The sequence below is a fragment of the Barbatula barbatula genome (assembly GCF_947034865.1).
Source record: "Barbatula barbatula genome assembly, chromosome: 15".
NCBI lineage: Eukaryota > Metazoa > Chordata > Actinopteri > Cypriniformes > Nemacheilidae > Barbatula > Barbatula barbatula.
Genome location: NC_136778.1, coordinates 4,719,731 through 4,739,060, shown reverse-complemented (window position 1 = coordinate 4,739,060; position 19,330 = coordinate 4,719,731). Strand labels below are relative to the sequence as shown.

Here is a 19,330-nt window from a genome sequence, read left to right as displayed (position 1 = left end):
ATTGAAAAGTTTATTATCAATAAAAAGTTTTAATAGGTACATAGTAAGAATAAGTTGTATATGCCTAAAATAGATCAATGATAATTACCAACCGTACGTTATTTTTAATATGTTATAATAAGAGTGAACTTATAAAAACGTACTAAATTGTAATTGTTGTAAACATTTAGAAATCAGAGATTTGATCGTAGACTTTCTCCACCCCATTGATACCACCCCGTGGTCAGCCGGGATTTACACACGGATTTGGAGCCTCACTGTGTGAAGCGTCCTCTAGGGGGCGGTAGTGATCCAACGAGGCCACACATTAAAACATGGCGGCGACTGTAAGCTAATATGTCAAAAACGCGGTAGCCAGAGAGTTTCGTCGATTAGCAGCATATAAACGCATATCTGAAAATTCGCCTTAGATCAAAGCGAATCCAGCGGGCGTCAGGAGACGGTGAGTTGGTTACTGTTTTTGCCGAAGTGCTTCGAGTTGGATTCGAACCGCGTGAATTGTGTTGAACGGAACAGCGGACAAACAGACTGAGCCACAGTTAAAAGCCATCAATAGTGAGAAAATGCCCATGTCTTTCCTGTGCTTTTTGGTGCGGCCTTACAGTCCGTGGAGTAACGTTATTTCTTTTTTAACATACAGTACAAAACGTGTTTTCATTAAAACACTGCACTCATGCGACGCGTGTCAGAAAATGATCTTGATATGAGCCACATCAGTGTCAGTACAATATAATGCAGTTATGCATTAATATAATAAAATACAATAAAAGTCGTGCTCTGTAAGAGATCTATTCGTTCAACGTATTGTTACATTTCACATTTTGTTTTGAAAAATGTATGGAAAAATTGGCTGTCAAAACACTTAGCACGCTAAAGTCAGTCGTGCTGGGACAAGCGCCTGTGCGCAATCTGCGCATGCGCAGGTTACTACTACTATTTACGTTTAAGTGTGCTATAAGTGTGTTTTCTTTTTGTTTATTTCGTATCATATCATTTTATATTTATCTTGCCTGATAACAATTTGTTCCTGCAGTTTAGTTTAGTTTAAATAAAGTATTTGATGTATCGTTGAAACTCGGAGCACCATGAATGTAAATAAATAATCCTTAATTCAGGCACTCAAATTTGATGTCAGTGTTTTTCTTTATTTCTAGACTGTACTGACTGCGGCGCTCGTAAGGAAAAGAAAAAGGTATTAATGGCCAAGGCTGCCCTGACGGGCGAGCAGAGAGCTGGGTCAATGGGTTTACCCTGTGAAAAGGACACAGAGAACCAGCCAGGGCCGGTTAACCACGAGAACGTAGGAATGGCTGAGGATTCGGGTGTAGAAGGCTCTTCAGAGCCACAGGAGATGAGGTCTTCTCATGATACACCCAATACAGGCATGTGTCCAAATCTGACTAGTTCATGTTAATACAATTCTTTGAAATGTAACAGTGAAATGAGTCTACAGAACACAGAACATCATTGAAGTGTTTTATTATGACTGTCTTTCTCAGGTCAGACTCCGGGTGTGGACCATGAGAGCTCATTTAATACAAAGGAAACCCAAAAGAAACCAGGGCGTCGTGAAATAAAAACAAGGGTTAAGACACCCGCCAAAAGGAGGGAAAAGAAGATCGTTCCACAGACTCCACCACAACATGAGAATTCTGCAAACGCTGATACCTCTGAACTAACTTCTAGTGGGCGACCACAGAGGAGAGCTGCTAAAGCGTACGATTCTTTAACATAAAGACGAAATGTGCAAAAAAGAACGTTGAATAACAACCCAATCGGATTGTTTAAATATTTGGAAATATTGGAGATATTTTTATCTAGTTAACAGAAGTATTAAATATTTCATTTTTTTACATTCATTTTTGAACTTGTTATCCCAGACACCACGCTCAGAAACAGAAAACATGGTTGAATTGAAAATCCAAAATGTCTTACAAATGATTTGTGTTAAGATAAATGTGGGGAAGCATAAAACACAAAGTAAAGTTAAATGAAGAATGATTTGTTGTAATAATTAGCAAATTCTGTAATAACATGAACCAAAGAACTTAAAAATTGTTCTTTTGTTTTCATCTTGTAAAGTGCTTTGGATTATCTCCACACCCTGGCCAAGGATTACGATCGTCCTTCAGAGGTCTCCACCAAAGATACTCCCAAATCTAAAAGCTCAGTCGAGAAAAAGAAGCCAGCAAAGGGAAAAGGGAGGGGAACGAAAAGAAAAGCACCCGATTCTGACAGCGATGATGAGGATTTTGCCCCAGACGATGATCAGAATGAGGGAGACAGTGAAGATGAAGTTGACTCCGAGCCAGAATTTGTCAGGGTCAAAGAGTGCAAAAGTCGACCGTCCCGGGGACATTTTGTAAGCATACCTTTCTGAATTTCGTGAAGATATGTGAACATTATATTCCATTAGGTCGCCTTTGACAAATCTGAATGTTTTCACATGCGATTTCTGTGTTTTTATAAATCTTTTGTTGTGTGACTTTTCAGCATGGCATGCTTACAAATGGCTTGGCTGCCAATGCCATGGGACCTGTTTGGAACAGTTTTCGTAACAACAAAGATTTGTAAGTCACTCATGCCCATTATGGCGACCAAGTGACATCATAGAAGGCTGTCTTATCAGCATCACTGTGTCTTCATGTTTCTTATCATTTATGTACTAATGTTTCTTGCTAGTCGGGATGAAAACCTCTCCCCCTGGGTATTTCCAGAGTGGATACCTTCTGCTAGAGACTGGCATATCCTGTCTAACAGGTATTGATGATGATGTCATGCAATATCTATAAAGTCAAAGATGTGCTCATTTTGAACTCTCGATTAACAGCGAGGCTGAGAAATATTTACCCCAAGAGAAAAAGTCTGCTGCTTTTACCTTTACACGAGAAACCTTTAAAGGAAAGACTGATTTGCAAAGAGTTAAAAGGTAAAATATCACATTAATATAGTTACTGCTAACTATTTACAATATTACATGGTCTCTCGTACTATTGCTTAATATTAAAACAAACGTCTTTTAATTTCCAGGTTTGAATCCCTTCCACATCACAGCGAGCGCTGGGACTCTCTGTTCTTCGTCGGGGGTCCTGTGAGGTCCATGGAGTGGTGCCCGTGTCCGGATGGGGCGGCACCACAACAGTACGCTGCCATTTACTGCCACAAGGGCATGGACGACAGAAACAAAATCAATAAGCTGCACACAGGGCCTGTCTTACTACAGCTGTGGGATATTGGAGAGCTACAGTGCAAGAGCAGGTCAACGTGATAAGAGATTTACAAATTGGCTCAGTCAATTGGATTGAAGAGTTTGGTTTTAAAACGAAAATGTTGTGTGACTTTTTCGTTTACCTACCTCAGACCCTCGACCGTTGCTCATCTAGCGTACGCTCTGGCTGTAGATGACGGATGCATCTGGAATATAAAGTGGTGTCCTGCGGGGGCTTGGGAACTGCCCTCCAGCAACAGAAAGGTAAGACGATTAGCAAGTATTTAAGTATGACGAGTTTGATACATTTGATTCATCTTACGGATGGTGCATTTAAGGTTTTGAGAATTGACTTTGAATTGATTCGCTTTTTTTGTAGCTGTTTATGGAGATTTATGTTTCACTAGAGTTCGGCCGAAGTGGAGTCCATTGTATCGACCATGTTATGGTTGTGTTACATTATTGAAATATATTTTCTTGTTTATCAGGCTCCACAGTTGGCGAGATTGGGTCTTCTAGCTGCAGCTTTCGCTAATGGAACTATTGCGGTCTACAGTCTTCCACACCCACAAGCCCTTGCATCACACTACCCAAGTAAAGGCAAGTTAAATATAGGCTTTTCTTATTTCTTAAATGTGGTTATATTATACATTATTCCATTAGTTCTGCCTATAACGTGGAGTGTTTTTAGCACCAAAACAGTCATGGTTGAGTTTTTGTTTAGTTTTAAACCACCTGTCTAGCTTTTACAATAACCAGGATGTTCTTTGCTGCTGTGCCTGAAATTTACTAGACTTTGCATGTGAAGTGAGCTACCTTTTTGTAAAAAAAATCATATATATATATATATATATATATATATATATATATATATATATTATGTGCAATGTGTCTGTACTGCCAGAAGAGGGCAGCACCAGATACAGTAGCCAGAGCCAAGGAAAATAATGATGTGTCCCATTACCTCTAAACAAACTGGGATGATAATTGTTTTCCTGTGTTAAATGCTTGGTTACTTTCAAAAAAACGTAAAACTGCTTGAAACAGAACAAATCATTTAGGAGTACGAACACATCTCATTAATCATGCATCCAATTATAACTTACCACAATATATAGCCACAATGTGTATGTACTGTATATCAATCCCATTTTGCGTCAAAACAATTACGTTTAATTTAGGGCAAACAATTAATCGTGATTAATCGAATACAGAATAAAAGTCTGTGTTTACATAATATACGTCTGTGTACTGGGGCCCGTTTCAGAAAGTATATCAACCCTGAAATGAGGGAAACTCAGGGTTTTCCGTTTCAGAAAGCGAGGCATGTCAAACCTGAGAAAGCGGGGTAACTGAAGCCCTTTCTAAAAGAGAAGCAACTTATACTTTCTTACATACTATCAGTAACCATAGTAACTTACTCTGTGAACATAACCTGGTCGAGTGCAGGTTTTCTTTGGTAAACCCAGAGTTTCTTTCGATCTCCTCTCCTTCTTAAAGTGCAAGAGGTGTATCTCAGTGACTAAAATGTGATATGTGCTTTTATAGAGGATCCTGTATGTGAAGAGGCTGCATTCATTCATAGGGATGTACTTTGATTTCAGGAGAGCAATTTAGGACCCGACTGAAATTTTGTAATTTCCCTGTGCATTTTTCTTTACAGTGAACTATATATACTGTATAAAAATATATATCATCCATCGTTGCATTAATAAAATCAGACATCGTGGTCGTGTATTACATCAGAGCATATTCTTTCCCTCACATGACCTCACAAACGGATTGTTTTCTATGGAGGATAAGAAATGACTTAATAAAGTGTATAAATAAAGTGGATGAATAAAGAAATACTTAAATACATACATAAATGCACAAATGAAGCGATAAAGGTAGTCTGATTTTAGCACGAAAGTCTGACACCCTAACAAGTGTCCTATACACCATGATATCTCGCACTCATCACTAGAGAACTGATGTGGAGTGAGAACAATATATTTTTATTATAATATCTGTTGTTTCATTCATTTACTGATTCGTTTGTTTGTTTATATGTACATTTATCTATTTATTCATTTAAACTTCAGTCATTTTTAGCACATTAGAAAGTCCACTGAATGCAGAGCGGAAAGTGTGCCTTGCGCTTTCTGCGGCCATGTTGCTTTTCTTTAGTGCACTAAAGCTATCTCAAGCTATGTTGTTCATCAGTATGTTAGTATTTGTATTCTTTGGGATTCGAACCCATAACCTTTGCGCTTCAAATGCAATGCCCTACCTATGGAGCTAATACTACAGAATATGAATGTAGACCCTCGTCCTGCAAGACAACAGAAAAAACGAATCCTTCCTTAATTCAAAATGTATTGATATTATTTGATCTATTATTTTGTGTCAGACTTGAATGTGTGATGTCATAACACTCGTAGGTGCACGGGAGGGTTTCATTTAGCTCGGATCGCACATCTTAAGGCTAAAAGCACTGATGAAACGCCATTGTGTGTTGATTGTCCCACGACAGCCCATAATGAACTGTCCTCGGGGAGCGTTAGAAACAAACTGATGACCTGCCATCCGCTGTATCATTCCCCGTTTTCCTCTTTCTTCCCTTCTACGCCGTGGCATTAAACGCGCATTATTCGTAGCGGGTGTGTGCGTGTGCATGTCTGTGTGTGTTTGCTAAAGATTACCCTCCCAGGCTTCACATTCATCACAGTCACAGTGAAAGAGATAAAAACGCAGGGGGGTTGTTTTGCCCGTACGAGCTTTAGCCATTTCATTAGCCGTCCCCTCTATTACGGCAGTGATGCGCTAACTGTTGTTATGGGTTCTCCTTCTAACCCAGTGTGCTTTATTTGAGCTATTGATGTCGGAACCGTCGTGTAGGTTATTGGTATGTTAGTAAATATTTAGCAGACACTTTCATTTAAAGCAACTTATTACAGGTCAACAAAGAGTTGTTGATCAGGGTTCGAACCGCTCTGTTTTGTGTGCCAGCTTGTGGTTTATCCAGTAGACTGGAAACTGATGTCAGTTTTATCAACTAAAATGAGCTCTGCAATAGCATTAATACACTAATAAACAGGATCTATTTCATATCCGGGTGCACTATATATCATTCAGACATTCATCCTCTGCGCTGGTAAAGTTCTGATAAAGTGGCCACCACATTCTGTTCTTCGGGTCCCTCTGGGGCCGTCGATGCTGTAGACCTGGGCTCTGCTCTAGGAGATAAGAAGCCACTCTCCATCCAACAATCTCTGTTGTATTCGGGGGTTGCCAGTGTCTTGCTTCTTTTGTGTGTGAGCTTCTAATTCATTGATCTATACCACTGATAGACCTTGAAATGGGTTGCCTTGTTGGATGTGTTGACATCATTTTCACTGACGCAGGACGTTAGGCCGGGACATACAGATTCGCTCGCCTTATAAATGTAGCCTACAGGGAGCCGCAGACTCGCCACAGACGTATTTTTGAATGCAAACCCCGGAAACAAGTTAGCATTTCAGCACTTCCAGGTCCATGGCCCCAAAGTCTAAGGGTTTTTTGAATGTTTTTTTGGGAAATTGCCTGAAATAAGATCTGTGGTTAACAAAACCCTAAATATTTAGTTTTAATCTTTTTCATAAAACGAACCAGTTATAACCCGCTTGTGTTCTCAAAGCTTTATTGTGTCTGAAAAACGGCGGATGGTAACAAGTTGCTAAAAGCGACTACATCCTTTGACTGTGACATTAGATGTCATCGCCCATATACTTCTCACAAATAATACAACATGGGCACAGATCTCTACAAATGTGGATGAGGATTCATTCACTGAGTTATTACTTACCAGGGAAAACGTTTTTAATACATTTAAAAAAAACTGTTTGAGGTTAGTTGTTGGTGACAGTTAGAAGTAGTCTGATTAAAGCCACGTGTTAGCTTTAACGTCTGTAATTGTATTTAGGCTTCAAAAATAACATGTTCATTTGTAAAGATTATCTTGATAGACAAAATGTGTAAATATCGTAAACCTTTGTTAATCACAGAGCTTATTTTTTAAGGCTTTTGGTCAAAGGGAACCAGCGCGGCGCTAACTTCCGGGTTTGCAAAATTACGTAATCTCTGCACAAGATATCTCTCTATAGAATGCAGTTTTACCTCATTTACTGATATTTTTGCAGAGTGCAGAATGATGTCATAAAAGTCGCTGATCTTTGTTGGCGAAAGACTTTTGAATGCTTGTTTTACAAATGCAATTTAGAAACTAAACTCGGTTCAATAAGAATCCACCAACCAACTATCTACAAAACCTGGTGACTGCACAGCAAGCACCCACAACACACAACACCCGTGGCAGCTTTAGACATGTTCAGACATTTTCTTGGACTCTCTCTTTCTTTGTGATATAGATTTCCGTTTTCTGAATTGGTTGGATAGTATCCAACTAAAAATCTCGCAGACTGACCTTTCGGTAAGCTGTTCTTCTTCACTCGCTGTGCTGTGTTCTTCTATTCTCTTGATATTACCACAGAAATTGCCTCTCACACAGTTTAACATCTCCACATTGGCCTCGGGATGTGCTCTTAAAGTATTTCTTGTTGACAGACTGTTCGTGCCTCTTTTTTTTCTCTTTCTACTGAATCTCACTCTCTCTGACTCTCTGGTCTGTGACCCAGCAATGAGATGTGGTCAAGATTTCCTTTCCAACCTCGGGGGATTAACCTTCATCAGTGAGTGTGGAGTCAATCGGCCAACAGACTTGAGTCCTGCTCTTAGACTGTCAGACTGCGTTTGAAAGATGTGCTTTTCTAATTTCATGTTTTCATAACGTTGTTGTCGTGTTTGTGTTTATTTGAATAATTTGAAATAAGACTGTTGGTTACAGTATGTATAGTGTTCTATTACGCTGTACATTAGTATGGTATGTTGATGGTTTTGCCTGGGGTGAAAGGATGTCCATAAGGGTACGTGAGAGAGACGGAGGCTCCTCTTTTCTCAATGGAGATAATTTACTGGCTTGTTTTCATCAGACAAGGATCTATAATTGAAATGACAAAAAAGATGCATTGCTACGCAGTTGTTAGTGTTCGAAGCCATGAATTTCAGGCGAATACGTGACAACCGTTTTCAGCGCCCTGTCAATCAAAACCTGACCTTAGTCAGCCTGGAGAAAAGGCCGCCGGTCGGGGCTGTCTGATGCGCCGTCTGAATGAGTGAATCAGAGGTGGGTTGCTTTATCGAACTGATCGATCCTTCATCGTGGCGTATGGGTCCGACCCGGAGCCACGCGGCTGTTCATCATCTCTGTTCTCTCCATCCACACAAACACATTGTCACATACACAAACACATACAAGCTGTCTGTCTCCTACACACACACTGCTTGGATTGTGCCAGATCGGGTTAATGTTAAAAGGACTTAAACCCCCCCCCAAAGAAAATACAGTAAATGGAAGGCTTAGATACAGTCTTAAAGGCACAGCAGCAAAAGTGATATGTTCAGTTTGAATAAAAAATGGTCATGAAAAACTGAAACTATGGCTGTTCTTGGTAGGTATACAGTATAAACTATAAAATGGTACAAAAAAACCCTAAACAATGACAGAGAGAAAACATGCATCTAGTTTCCTCTATACATTGTCACATGTCATTTGCTTCTATCCGTAAGTGCACAGCGTTGATAAACACGTTTATGTGTTTTCCAATAGGTGAAGGCAGCAAAGCGCCGCTGATATGCCGGGTAGGTCAATATCCACTCTGCCGTCAAGCCTCTCATGCTAACAGATAAGACCTCAGCCTTAGACTCATGAAGTGACGCATAACACACATTGTGTTAGACCTTAAGCATCTGACTTGCAGAAAGAATGACCAGAGATCATTGAAATGTTAGACGGACACTTACGGGTAATTTTCACTGGAGATTCATTTCACAGTTGAAGTGACTTTACTAAAGCTATTGTGAGGTGGGCTCCTCCGGTCTATTTGATGTGCTGTCAAACCGAAAGTTTTTTCAGCCGAAATATGATCGTATGGAAATTAGCTGTCATGGTGGAAAGCTTGAAGGAAAATGTAAAGTAGTGTAACTTGGAGGACTGAGTTTAGTACAGTGCAGGATCAAAAATCTAATACAGTAGATTACAGTAAGATTCACTGTTGAGTAATGAAAACTAAATGTATATATTTTTTATACGAGAGATGCACCGATACTATTTTATCCACCGATACGATGGCCGGTTATTCGGTGTGATCTCTGCCGATACTAAAATCGATAGTTTTGTGATTATAACTCGCATTAACTGAAGATTTAATTAATATTTCGGAACTTTCTGAATGTTACGAATTCATATAATGACAATTAATATTGAACATCAGACTGGTGATGTTTTCCCTACTATATCGGCCTGTACAGTATAGATATGTTTTTAAACTATTGTCCGATCTAAATAATAATACAAATTGATATTATCACAATCTATAATTGTATTTAATTTATATTGTTAAAAAACTAGTCAAACACAAACCGGAATCTAACTGGGGGTCAGGCGTGCGCGCGTCCGATGAACCGGTCTATATCGGTGCATCTTTATTCTAAACTGACAATTTAGGTTAGCACAATCTAAATTTATTTAACTAATCCAAATAATTAAGCTTTTCATTGATCTATGGTTTATTATGATAGGACAATATTTGGCTGAGATACAACTATTTGAAGATCTGGATTCTGAGGGTGTAAAAAATCTTAATATTGAGAAAATTTGGTTTTAAAGTTGTCCATCAGAGGCGCTGTAGCATGCCATTGCTTTGAAGAAAAAGGTTTGTTTTAACGCTCTCTATTAGCTTAACACTGTAAAGACGTTGTGGAGAGTAGATGAACCCGAAAGTTAAAATTCTAAGCTTTCCATAGATACCAAACTTGAGTGGGTAGTTGCAAAATCTGTAGGCTGTTATTTTTGTTCGCTGATTTTTGCTGCATCAACTCACAAAAATAAAGTTTTGATTTATTTACGGTAGGAAATTTAAATTTCTTCATGGAACATGATTTTTACTTAATATCCTGAGGATTTTTGGCATAAAAGAAAAATCTATAATTTTGACCCATGCAATGTATTGTTGCTATTGCTTCAAATCGTAGCCAAATATACCATCTTTACCCGGTAATCCTGAATGACTTGAAAATCCTTTGGTTTGGAGTGCTCTATATATCAGTCTGTTTTATTGTGCCGTTCGTCTGCAGGTAAAGCGTGTTTTGACTTTGAAAATGGGCTCCAACCAGGCAGATCATAAAAGCCAAAGTGGCCTGTGTTTTGCGATGGATTGGCTCCATGTCAAACCACACAACCTCCTGGCTGCCGGCTTCAGTGATGGTGATTTATATACATCCTATCCATTGATCTGTTTTAAATATCTTTGTGTTTCAAATCAAACCAACAATGTTGAACATGTGTCTTTTTACTTTCTCCTTTCAGGTGTGGTTGCTCTGTGGGATCTCTGCAGTAAGTCTTCACTTCTAAGAGTCAGGTCTCCAGATGGAGGTATCGTTCTTTACCCGTACAACTGCTTTTTAGCTCACAATGACATCGTCCGGACCCTGTGCTGGTGCAGAGCCTCCAGGTAAGAGTCACTGATATGGAGTACCCCAACAATGCATCTGATTCATTCATTCAGTCATAAAAACATGAATATCTGTAACAAAGACATTTTCTATGAAATTTTTATGCTCTAATACTTCAGCCCCCCACCACGGCTTATTCATTTAGAACACAGACGTAGTCTTGATCAAATACATTACCATTCAACTGACGCGGTCCTGGTTCATTCGCTTTAGCAGCCTGCTTCAGCACATAAATTTACAGCACTGTGCCCTTATAATGGATTTGAGTAAATGGCATTAAAAAAGTTAATTTAGAAAATGACACCCTATCTCGCTCGCTACAGGGGTTTGTGAAGTCCAGATTCATTTTTATGTGCCCGAGACTTTTTCGAATGTCATCGCTTTTGTACAATTCAGACACATACTGTATAGAGCTTGTCAATCGATATCACGCCGTGTTGAATGTTCCGCCATGTTGGGAGGCAGGCTGCTACTGCGTTCAATGGAGTGTTTTGTTTTTTCTTGTGCGATTAAGTCATATAACTATGGTAGGTCTGTCTTGCTGTATTATAAACTACAATAACATTACGTGGAGTCGTTCTGGAAAAGGCCATGGTAGTTTCACCTTCGAATTCTCCATATATCAAACAAAACAAGTAACGGTACCTATCAAAACAATAATAACAGCGGAGCAGTATGAGCCTCCCAAGATGGCGGAGCAGCCGGCGGAACTGCAACATAAAATGCAGGGCGTGAGCTTCACATTCTCTATAGCAAGCATCCCATGACTTCTCCATGTGACACTTTCCTAATATCCGTGTCATATCCACTGATATTAAAATTGACCATCATCTCATTCATGACACGTTGAACACATGACACATTCATGAACGCTGCCTGAACAAACCAAGTCAGATTTGTGTGCAATGTTTACAAGATATAACATGTATTATCTTGAAAACAATGGGTCTCGATCCTATATTCTTGTGCAGTACAATGTTGGTGACCGTCAGTGATGAACGCGTGGCTAAAATTTGGGACCTGAAGAAAACCCACACACCTCTGTTGTCTGTGAAGCGTTGCCTGACCACTGAAGTGTACTGGCCTCTCTTCTGGAGTGGCATCCTGATGGGTCAAGAAAATTGTTATGCCACGTGAGCACATACCTTTTAAACAGATTTTAAAAATCGATTCACCCCAAAATAAAAATAATGTCTTCATTTATTCATCCTCAAGTTTTTCCAAATCTGAAAACATTTCTTTGTTACATTGTATGCCTTTTCTTTGTTCTATTTCAAAATACCTGTAAGATAAATATATTTGGAAGAATGCTTGTAACCAAACAGTTCTTGGCCACCATTCACTACCATAGTAGGAAATATTGCTTCATACATTTCTTTGTTGTGTTGAACGCAAAAGAAGGTCTTTTGCAGAATGTAGGAAAGCAAATGGGTCTGGGGCACTTTTGACTACCATTGTCATTTTTCCTACTATTTTCAATTGTGGGTGAACTGTGTATGTTTTCATTTGTGATGATGGTCCTGTGCTGTGTGTAGGTTTGGACAACATGGCGTTCATTATTTTGATTCAGGTTACGTTGGACTAAAGCCTTTCTTTGTTTGTCCGAGGAAAGCCACTGTTTGGGTAAGTGGATGTTTCATGTGTCATAAGTTTAATAATGACGAAACAAATAATATTCCTCTCTGTCCCTCTCTCAGAGCATTTCTATGACTGATTGGTTGAATTCCTTTGTTATTGGGGACAACGGTGGAGACTGTGTGCTTAGCTTGCTTCCTGAAATGAACGTTGACCCCAGCAGCCTCAGACGACGAAGATTTGTATGTCATTTGTTGAATTTCCTCATATTTAAGGTAAACCTTTTCCTAATATAACCATTTGCTTGACCCCCACAGTCAGTGTACAGAACCGACCTGGTTCCGTTTGAACCCGGTCAGCGGGATGAGGAGGTGGTGGAGGAGGAAGTGGAGAAGCCAAGTTTTCCCGGACAGGAGCCACAGAGCTACAAAGGAGCGACCAGAAAGTATTATCTTCACTTTCATGACATGGACCTGGTAAGAAACTCAATGACATGAGATCAATTTGAATTAGGGTTATGGAGTATAGTATTTGGGGCGTAATAATGCACTGATTTCAGATAGAAACTTTGATTAAATCAATACAATGATACTTAAGTTTGAGGCCGTCACACATCTTGGCAACAGATACTGTGTGTAAGAGACTGAGGATTCACTTTAAATTATGATTGACGGAATTGAGTTCATGTTACCCAGTGCAGTTTTCAGTCATAATCGTGTGTAAAGTTAAAGGAAAAGTTAATCTCAAAATGAAAATGTTGTTATTTTTTATTAAGACTTCCCGGCATCTTCGGAACACAAATCAAGTTCCTGAACGTCATGTGGATTTTGAGATTAACTTTACACACGATTGTGAATAATGAGACAGAAGACCAAACCTTTTCTTTAATTGTTGTTATTTTCTGGCTCAATTCACTCTATGCTCGCCCTGCTGCTTATGTATTTACGCCCATATCTCAGTTTTACACGGGCTTCCGGTAAAGCATTCTCCCCCAAACATATGGTATTTTTTCACATATTCGCATATTATATTCACATATTTTGATTAGCTAGAGATTTCATTTAATTATATAATATTATATATACAGTATATATTAACTTTTGTTGCATACCTGCTTTATATATTTTATCAATACATCGTTGTAGTAATGAGTGCGATGTCTCAATATTGCTGTGTCCTAACGGCAGCTCATTATAACGTTGCAGATGCATTGCAAGCATTGGTTGTAAGCACGCATTGGTTAGCACGCCGGAAGTTAGATAACAACTGAGCCTAAACCGGAAGTGGCCGTGCATACATTGAATTATTATATATCATGTTTATGTTCCGAAATATCTGGAAAATAAAATCTTGGTTGTTAAAGTGATAATTCACCAAAAGTTAAATTCTGTCATTATTTTCTTACCTCATGTCAGTTCAAACATGTATAACTTTCTTTCTTCTGCAGAACACAAAAGCAGATATTTTGAAGAACGTTGGTGACTGAACAACGGCGGTGCCCAGTCACTTCTATTGTATAGGCACAAAACAAATCAATGGGTACCATGGTTGTTTGGTTACCAACATTCTTCAAAATATATTTTTTTGTCATACAGATTTGAAATGACAATGTGGAAAGAATTTTAATTTTTCAATGAACTATGCCTTTACATTAAACCGATTTCCTAAAGATAATTTAGAGCAGTTGTGTTTTTGTTTTTATGACAAAACCGAACAAAACACTCACTTTCTCCGAACGAAGCAATTTGTCAGTATTTACTTTGCGTGTTTGAAGGTCAAAGAGTATGACGTCTGTACAGTATGTATGCTTTTGCAAGAGCATGCAAGAATCCATTAGTGAGCGCACGTATGATTGCGACCACTCGTGTGTTTTGTGTTTTGTGTCTGATAGCTACTGCATGCTGCAGCCTATTCCACAGATCATTACACACAGACTGTGCCGGCTTCATAGCCGAACTGGATTTATTGGCTTAGTTATTTTCCCAGCACACCTGAGCAAATGCAGAATCCTGGGAATGTTACCTTGGGGGTCTCTCGCTCTCTGAAATCCCTCCGAGACTCGTCCCGCATCTCATGGATTATATGTTGATTAAGTTCTGCACCCTTCATTAATTTAAAATCATGCCCGCCCAGAGGCTGTACCACCCCCCATCTCCATCTGTTTCTGCGTCTCACGCTCCAGCGCTCCATCCCAATCGCCCCTCCGTCCACGGCCCGCTGCACATGTCCGCGCTGGGGTCGCGGTCTGGAGAAAGCCAGAGCTGTTTGAGTTGAGCTAATTGAAGTCTCCTCAGTCATCACTATACACACACACATGCTTTTAGAAAGCAAAGGGCCACTATGTTTGATCAACTGCAGGAGTTAAACACCTGCAAGGTTCTTTGTTAACACGCGATTAATCGCCTGCTTAATGCGAGTAATTGATTTTATTTTCTGCATTGAGATCAATACAACATACGGCAGGCTTCAAAAGTCTGCACTGCAAGTGAAAATGCATTAGCTGGATCGAAATCTTTTTATTAAATTGATGCTTTTGTATTATTACTATTTGCTATGTAATTCCTATAACTGTCGGATTTGTTCTTTATCTCTAAGGGGAACTTTTCTAAATGTGAAAGCCGGCCCATGATGCAGCACCTACAGAAACAGGAGAATAAAGGCATCGTGAAAGTGGATCAGATGCCATTGAGTGCACTTTACAAGGTGAGATGTAACTGTACAGCTGTGTGAGATATAAAGCCGCGGGAAAATTAAGAAAGCATTCAAATCTTTTATTTAATCAGCATTTCTAGACATATTGTGGCCATTGTAGTCCAGTGTCTAAACAAAATCAAACCTCCGGAGTGACATAACAGCAATGTGAAAGACTGACAGCATGACACGTCCCAAGGTTTTTAAAAATCCAGGTTATAACAAAACATTTTGGTACATGTTAAATTACATTACAGTACATGTACAAATATTACTGTTGTATTGCTTAAAAGGGAATATGAACTTGTTTTCTTTGCAGTATTTGAGGTCTGAATAAATGCTGCAAATAAATGCTTATAGAAAAAAAATGTATTTGTAGTCTGGGAGAAATATTGTTAGTAGTTCACAGAATAATACAAAAATTATCTTTTACCAAACACATGCATATGAATAGTAAATAAAAAAAACGAAAATGTTGCTTTAAAAAGGTCTTTTATTTTGTTCTGCCGGTAATTAAACACTATTCTGATGTAATTGCTCCGTTTTTGTTGTTTTCATTACTTTATTACTTAAAAGATGTGTGTACAAAACTGAATTGTGTGCTTTTATGACCATTTCCTCCAAAACATTTCTATTGGTCACATGTCGTCAGGTGATACGAATTCGCAGAGTTCACCAAACTTGACATTTAGAACGCAGAGAAACGTGGATTTGTTTGTGGACCAAATGTCCCAACATAGATTTAAATACCAGAAATGTTTTGGTCCACATGAGGAAACAAAATGTTTATTGTGAAAGTGTACAAACGCAGAAAGGTTTGCGCGGGTTTAGGTTTAAGTGTTAGGGGATACAACAGACAGTTTGTAAATTAAAACATGGAAACCCAACATTGTGTATGTGCGCGTCTATGTGTGTGTGTGTGTGTGTGTGAGTGGACCAAAATGATGGAAAGAGGCTAATGGCCTGTAAAATTAAGAAAATGTCTTTCTGGATTTAAAGTGGGTGTTGTCAGGAGAGCAGTACTGCGTAGATTAGAAAAGATATGTGTTATTTAAATAAGATTCCCAGTTTCATTTCTTTAATAACACTTCTCTGTAAAATGCATTACCTGAATTAGTGATGACCTAAATGTATGTGGCATGTGGCCTATTAACATTTCACCCAAACGTAGCTCAGCGTCCTCCATCGGGTGATATTGTTTAGCAGAGAGTCCTGTACAGAACGATTAGATCTGTGATGATGAAAGAGTTTATGGCTCGCAGTAAAGTTCACTGACCCACAGAAGACGTGCAGGAGTAGAAGGTTAAGCAGACTCTTGTAATCAATAATCAATATGAATGAATCACACAATGAATGCAAATACACCCGGTCCAAAATGAACTCTTGCCTAGTATGTTACCAAAAACAAACATCAATAAATAAGAACAATGTAACGTAAAGCCAGACGGTCAACATCCCAAAATAAACCCAGACAAACTCTTGAGAGTTTTGTTTGGTGATCAATGACTGATGCTAAACATTATCTTGCTTATTGTTCAGTTACTTGATCAATGAATAAATATTGATATGATCCTTTCTTTCTGCTAGTAACATATTCACATGTTTTCTTATGGTTTTTCCTCTTTCTTTTCTCTTTCTGTCTCAGGTCCGTTTCAACCCAAACATGGATGCTTATAACTGGGTGTTGTCCGCCGGTCAGTCGGGTCTGGTGCGTGTCCATTGTGTACGTGGTCTGAGCAACTCCGTTATGGTCAAGCTGTTGCACGAGACTCGAGCTCAATTCAGCGCCATGTTTCAATCACAGGAGTCTGAGGATTCGGCGACAGCTGTCCGTCACACCACTGCTGATACGGTACAAGTGTGCTAGTCTCCACCTTAACATCCACTCAGCCCAGAGATGGACTTGATCTTTGATGTCATGGAATGATATACATAGCCTGTTATTTCCAAGAGTTATATTTTTAAATGATGGATGACACGCCTTCATTTTAACCGCTAACTTATATTGCAAAAAGTACTTTGATATTAGCCTTTGTGCATATACGGATCTGTTTTTATATTTTTGTTTACTTTTTAATGTCACGCATAGATTAAACCCTTTTGAAATTCCGTGTAAATATGGTTCTTTTTATAAGGACTGTGTGGACAATGAGGTTGTCAGCACTTATAGTGCCCGTGTCATGTTTGAGAACCGATATTCTCCGGCCGAATTCGGTCAAATGTTGTATTATAATTTAAACTTCATTTGATTGACATTTAGTCGATTGCTAATCTGTCTATCAATCATGTCGGGTTTTTTCGTCGCTTGAGGTTGTAAAGGATACCATTCCTAATCCTGAATGTCAATTTTATTTCTGCAGCATCAACGGCCATTATTATTCTGTCTATATACTGTACATCCATCACTTTATAGAATCTCCATTCTGTTGTTGTCTATGCGTTCTTTATACCAGAGTCAAATTAAGTGTTAAAGAAATTCTAATAAAAATAAAGTTCTGTCAGTGTCACTGATTTGCAAAATTTCATAATGCTCTTACATTTTTTCAAATGTAATAAGATGCAAGTTAATGGAGACTAGGCATGACCATTCCCTTATAATGAGGACAGAATTTAATTTTCATTTTAAGGTCTCTTCACTGGTCTTGGCATGTTTGGGCATTTTAGGCTTTTTTATTTTTAGGTGGCCATATCAATGTGAAAGTGTCCCAATGTATCTAAATTCAGCCTGCTTTAAATTTGGAAACGGCATTCAAAATCTTAATTTCATTATATATACTGCATTTTCTATATACTAAATGTTATATTAAAGGTCCAGGGAAATTTAGTGTCATGTAGCGGTGAGGCTGCAAATTGCATCCAACGGCTCACTAAAATTGCATGCAAGGAAACATAACGCTTCATAACGTAAGGTATTTATACACCCAGTTATGTATATTATATTGCAGTTCTGTCCATAGATCCGCATTGAAGACTTGTAAGTAAACGGATAGCAGGATAGCAGATTGGATAGCAGTTTGCGTAGTAAACTTAGTTGGAGCCTTCTGTGAATACGACTACCTCTTACATTACAAAGGTCGGGGTCAAATTGATGTCTTAATTCGTTTCCCTTTTAATGTGTTGACCATAATGTGTCTTGACCATTTACAGCTATAGAAAGTAATTTTATGATTTAATTATTTTTGCTTTTAGAATTTTAAGAACAGATTTATGTTAAATGTTTATAAATGACGGTGTATGTGAATATCAGTAATGTCAGAGTTTCTATATGATATACATCATTTTATTACAGCTTACAAAATCTTACCATACACATATGTGGCACATAGAAAATTAAAGCCATGTAAAAATTAAATATCCATCATATTAATTTGTAGTTATATCGTGATTTTACGTGGTCACATACAAGGTAACTGTAAAACGTTTACACACAGGACTTTTATAGACATATATTTATATTGTAAGCAAATTTAAATACACATCCACAAATCTGAGGCACAGAAAAATTTTCATGTAGGTTATTTACAGGTTTTACAGAACAACATTAATGTCGTATGACACAAAAATACAGAATGTGTGAAAAACATGACCAAAGATGCACCATCAGTTTTGCAGTCTTCATAAGTCGCATAAATCTATTTTCTGCAATATTCAAATTGGACCCTGGCAACTTCTTCATATTCTAACAAATAATAGTAGGAGGTTGTTACCACTGTTTTATCGTGTCTATAAAGTTTTAGTATAGTGACTTTTACAAGATACATTACAGTTTGGACAAAAGTATTGGGACGCCCCCTTCTAACACAGGGTTGACAACATTAGTCATTTCCGTGAGCCCAAATCTTAATGCTACAACATATTATGATTTTCCATAATAATGTGCTTCTTATTTTATAACAACAGTTTGATCAGGATGCTTTTCTATTCCAACACGACAGTGTCAAGTCTAGTGTGGAAGAACTAGACCAGTCTTCATTAAGTTTCCTACCATAGTAAGAAAAATTGCATTGAATTTTGTTTTATGCTGTTGAACAGAAAATGTGATATTTTGAAGGATTTAGGAAAGCAAGCAGTTCTGGGGCACCATTGTCATCTTTCCTACTATGGTAGTCAATGGTGGACAAAAACACAAGCATTCGTCTTTCTCTGTGTTCAACCGAACCAAGAAACCATTTTTGGGTGAACTGTTCCTTTTAAAGGGGACGTCCCAACACTTTTGTCCATATAGTGTATATTTCCGTTTCAATGTAATTTATGAATCACTGAGAA

General features: G+C 38.4%; 1 protein-coding gene across 1 annotated transcript; it reads left to right on the top strand.

Moving 5' to 3' along the window:
- Window positions 1-294: 294 nt before the first annotated feature.
- On the top strand, window positions 295-17,588 carry gtf3c2 (general transcription factor IIIC, polypeptide 2, beta). The gene is made up of 19 exons (XM_079474086.1): window positions 295-442; window positions 1,155-1,382; window positions 1,500-1,716; window positions 2,083-2,362; window positions 2,494-2,570; window positions 2,683-2,760; window positions 2,831-2,929; window positions 3,031-3,258; window positions 3,361-3,472; window positions 3,697-3,808; window positions 8,895-8,926; window positions 10,421-10,550; window positions 10,653-10,797; window positions 11,770-11,931; window positions 12,334-12,421; window positions 12,496-12,615; window positions 12,691-12,849; window positions 14,969-15,076; window positions 16,710-17,588. The coding sequence occupies exons 2-19, from the start codon at window positions 1,199-1,201 to the stop codon at window positions 16,929-16,931; spliced, it is 2,553 nt and encodes an 850-aa protein (XP_079330212.1). The 5' UTR covers window positions 295-442; window positions 1,155-1,198; the 3' UTR covers window positions 16,932-17,588.
- The last annotated feature ends 1,742 nt before the right edge of the window (window positions 17,589-19,330 follow it).

What these genes read in the sequence shown, in the direction of transcription:
- gtf3c2 (XM_079474086.1), top strand. Translation starts at nt 1,199, where the DNA reads ATGGCCAAGGCTGCCCTGACGGGCGAGCAGAGAGCTGGGTCAATGGGT. An exon ending in TGGCATATCCTGTCTAACAG is followed by an intron (nt 2,761 to 2,830) that starts GTATTGATGATG and finishes CTCGATTAACAG; the next exon opens with CGAGGCTGAGAAATATTTAC. An exon ending in ACTTTCATGACATGGACCTG is followed by an intron (nt 12,850 to 14,968) that starts GTAAGAAACTCA and finishes TTTATCTCTAAG; the next exon opens with GGGAACTTTTCTAAATGTGA.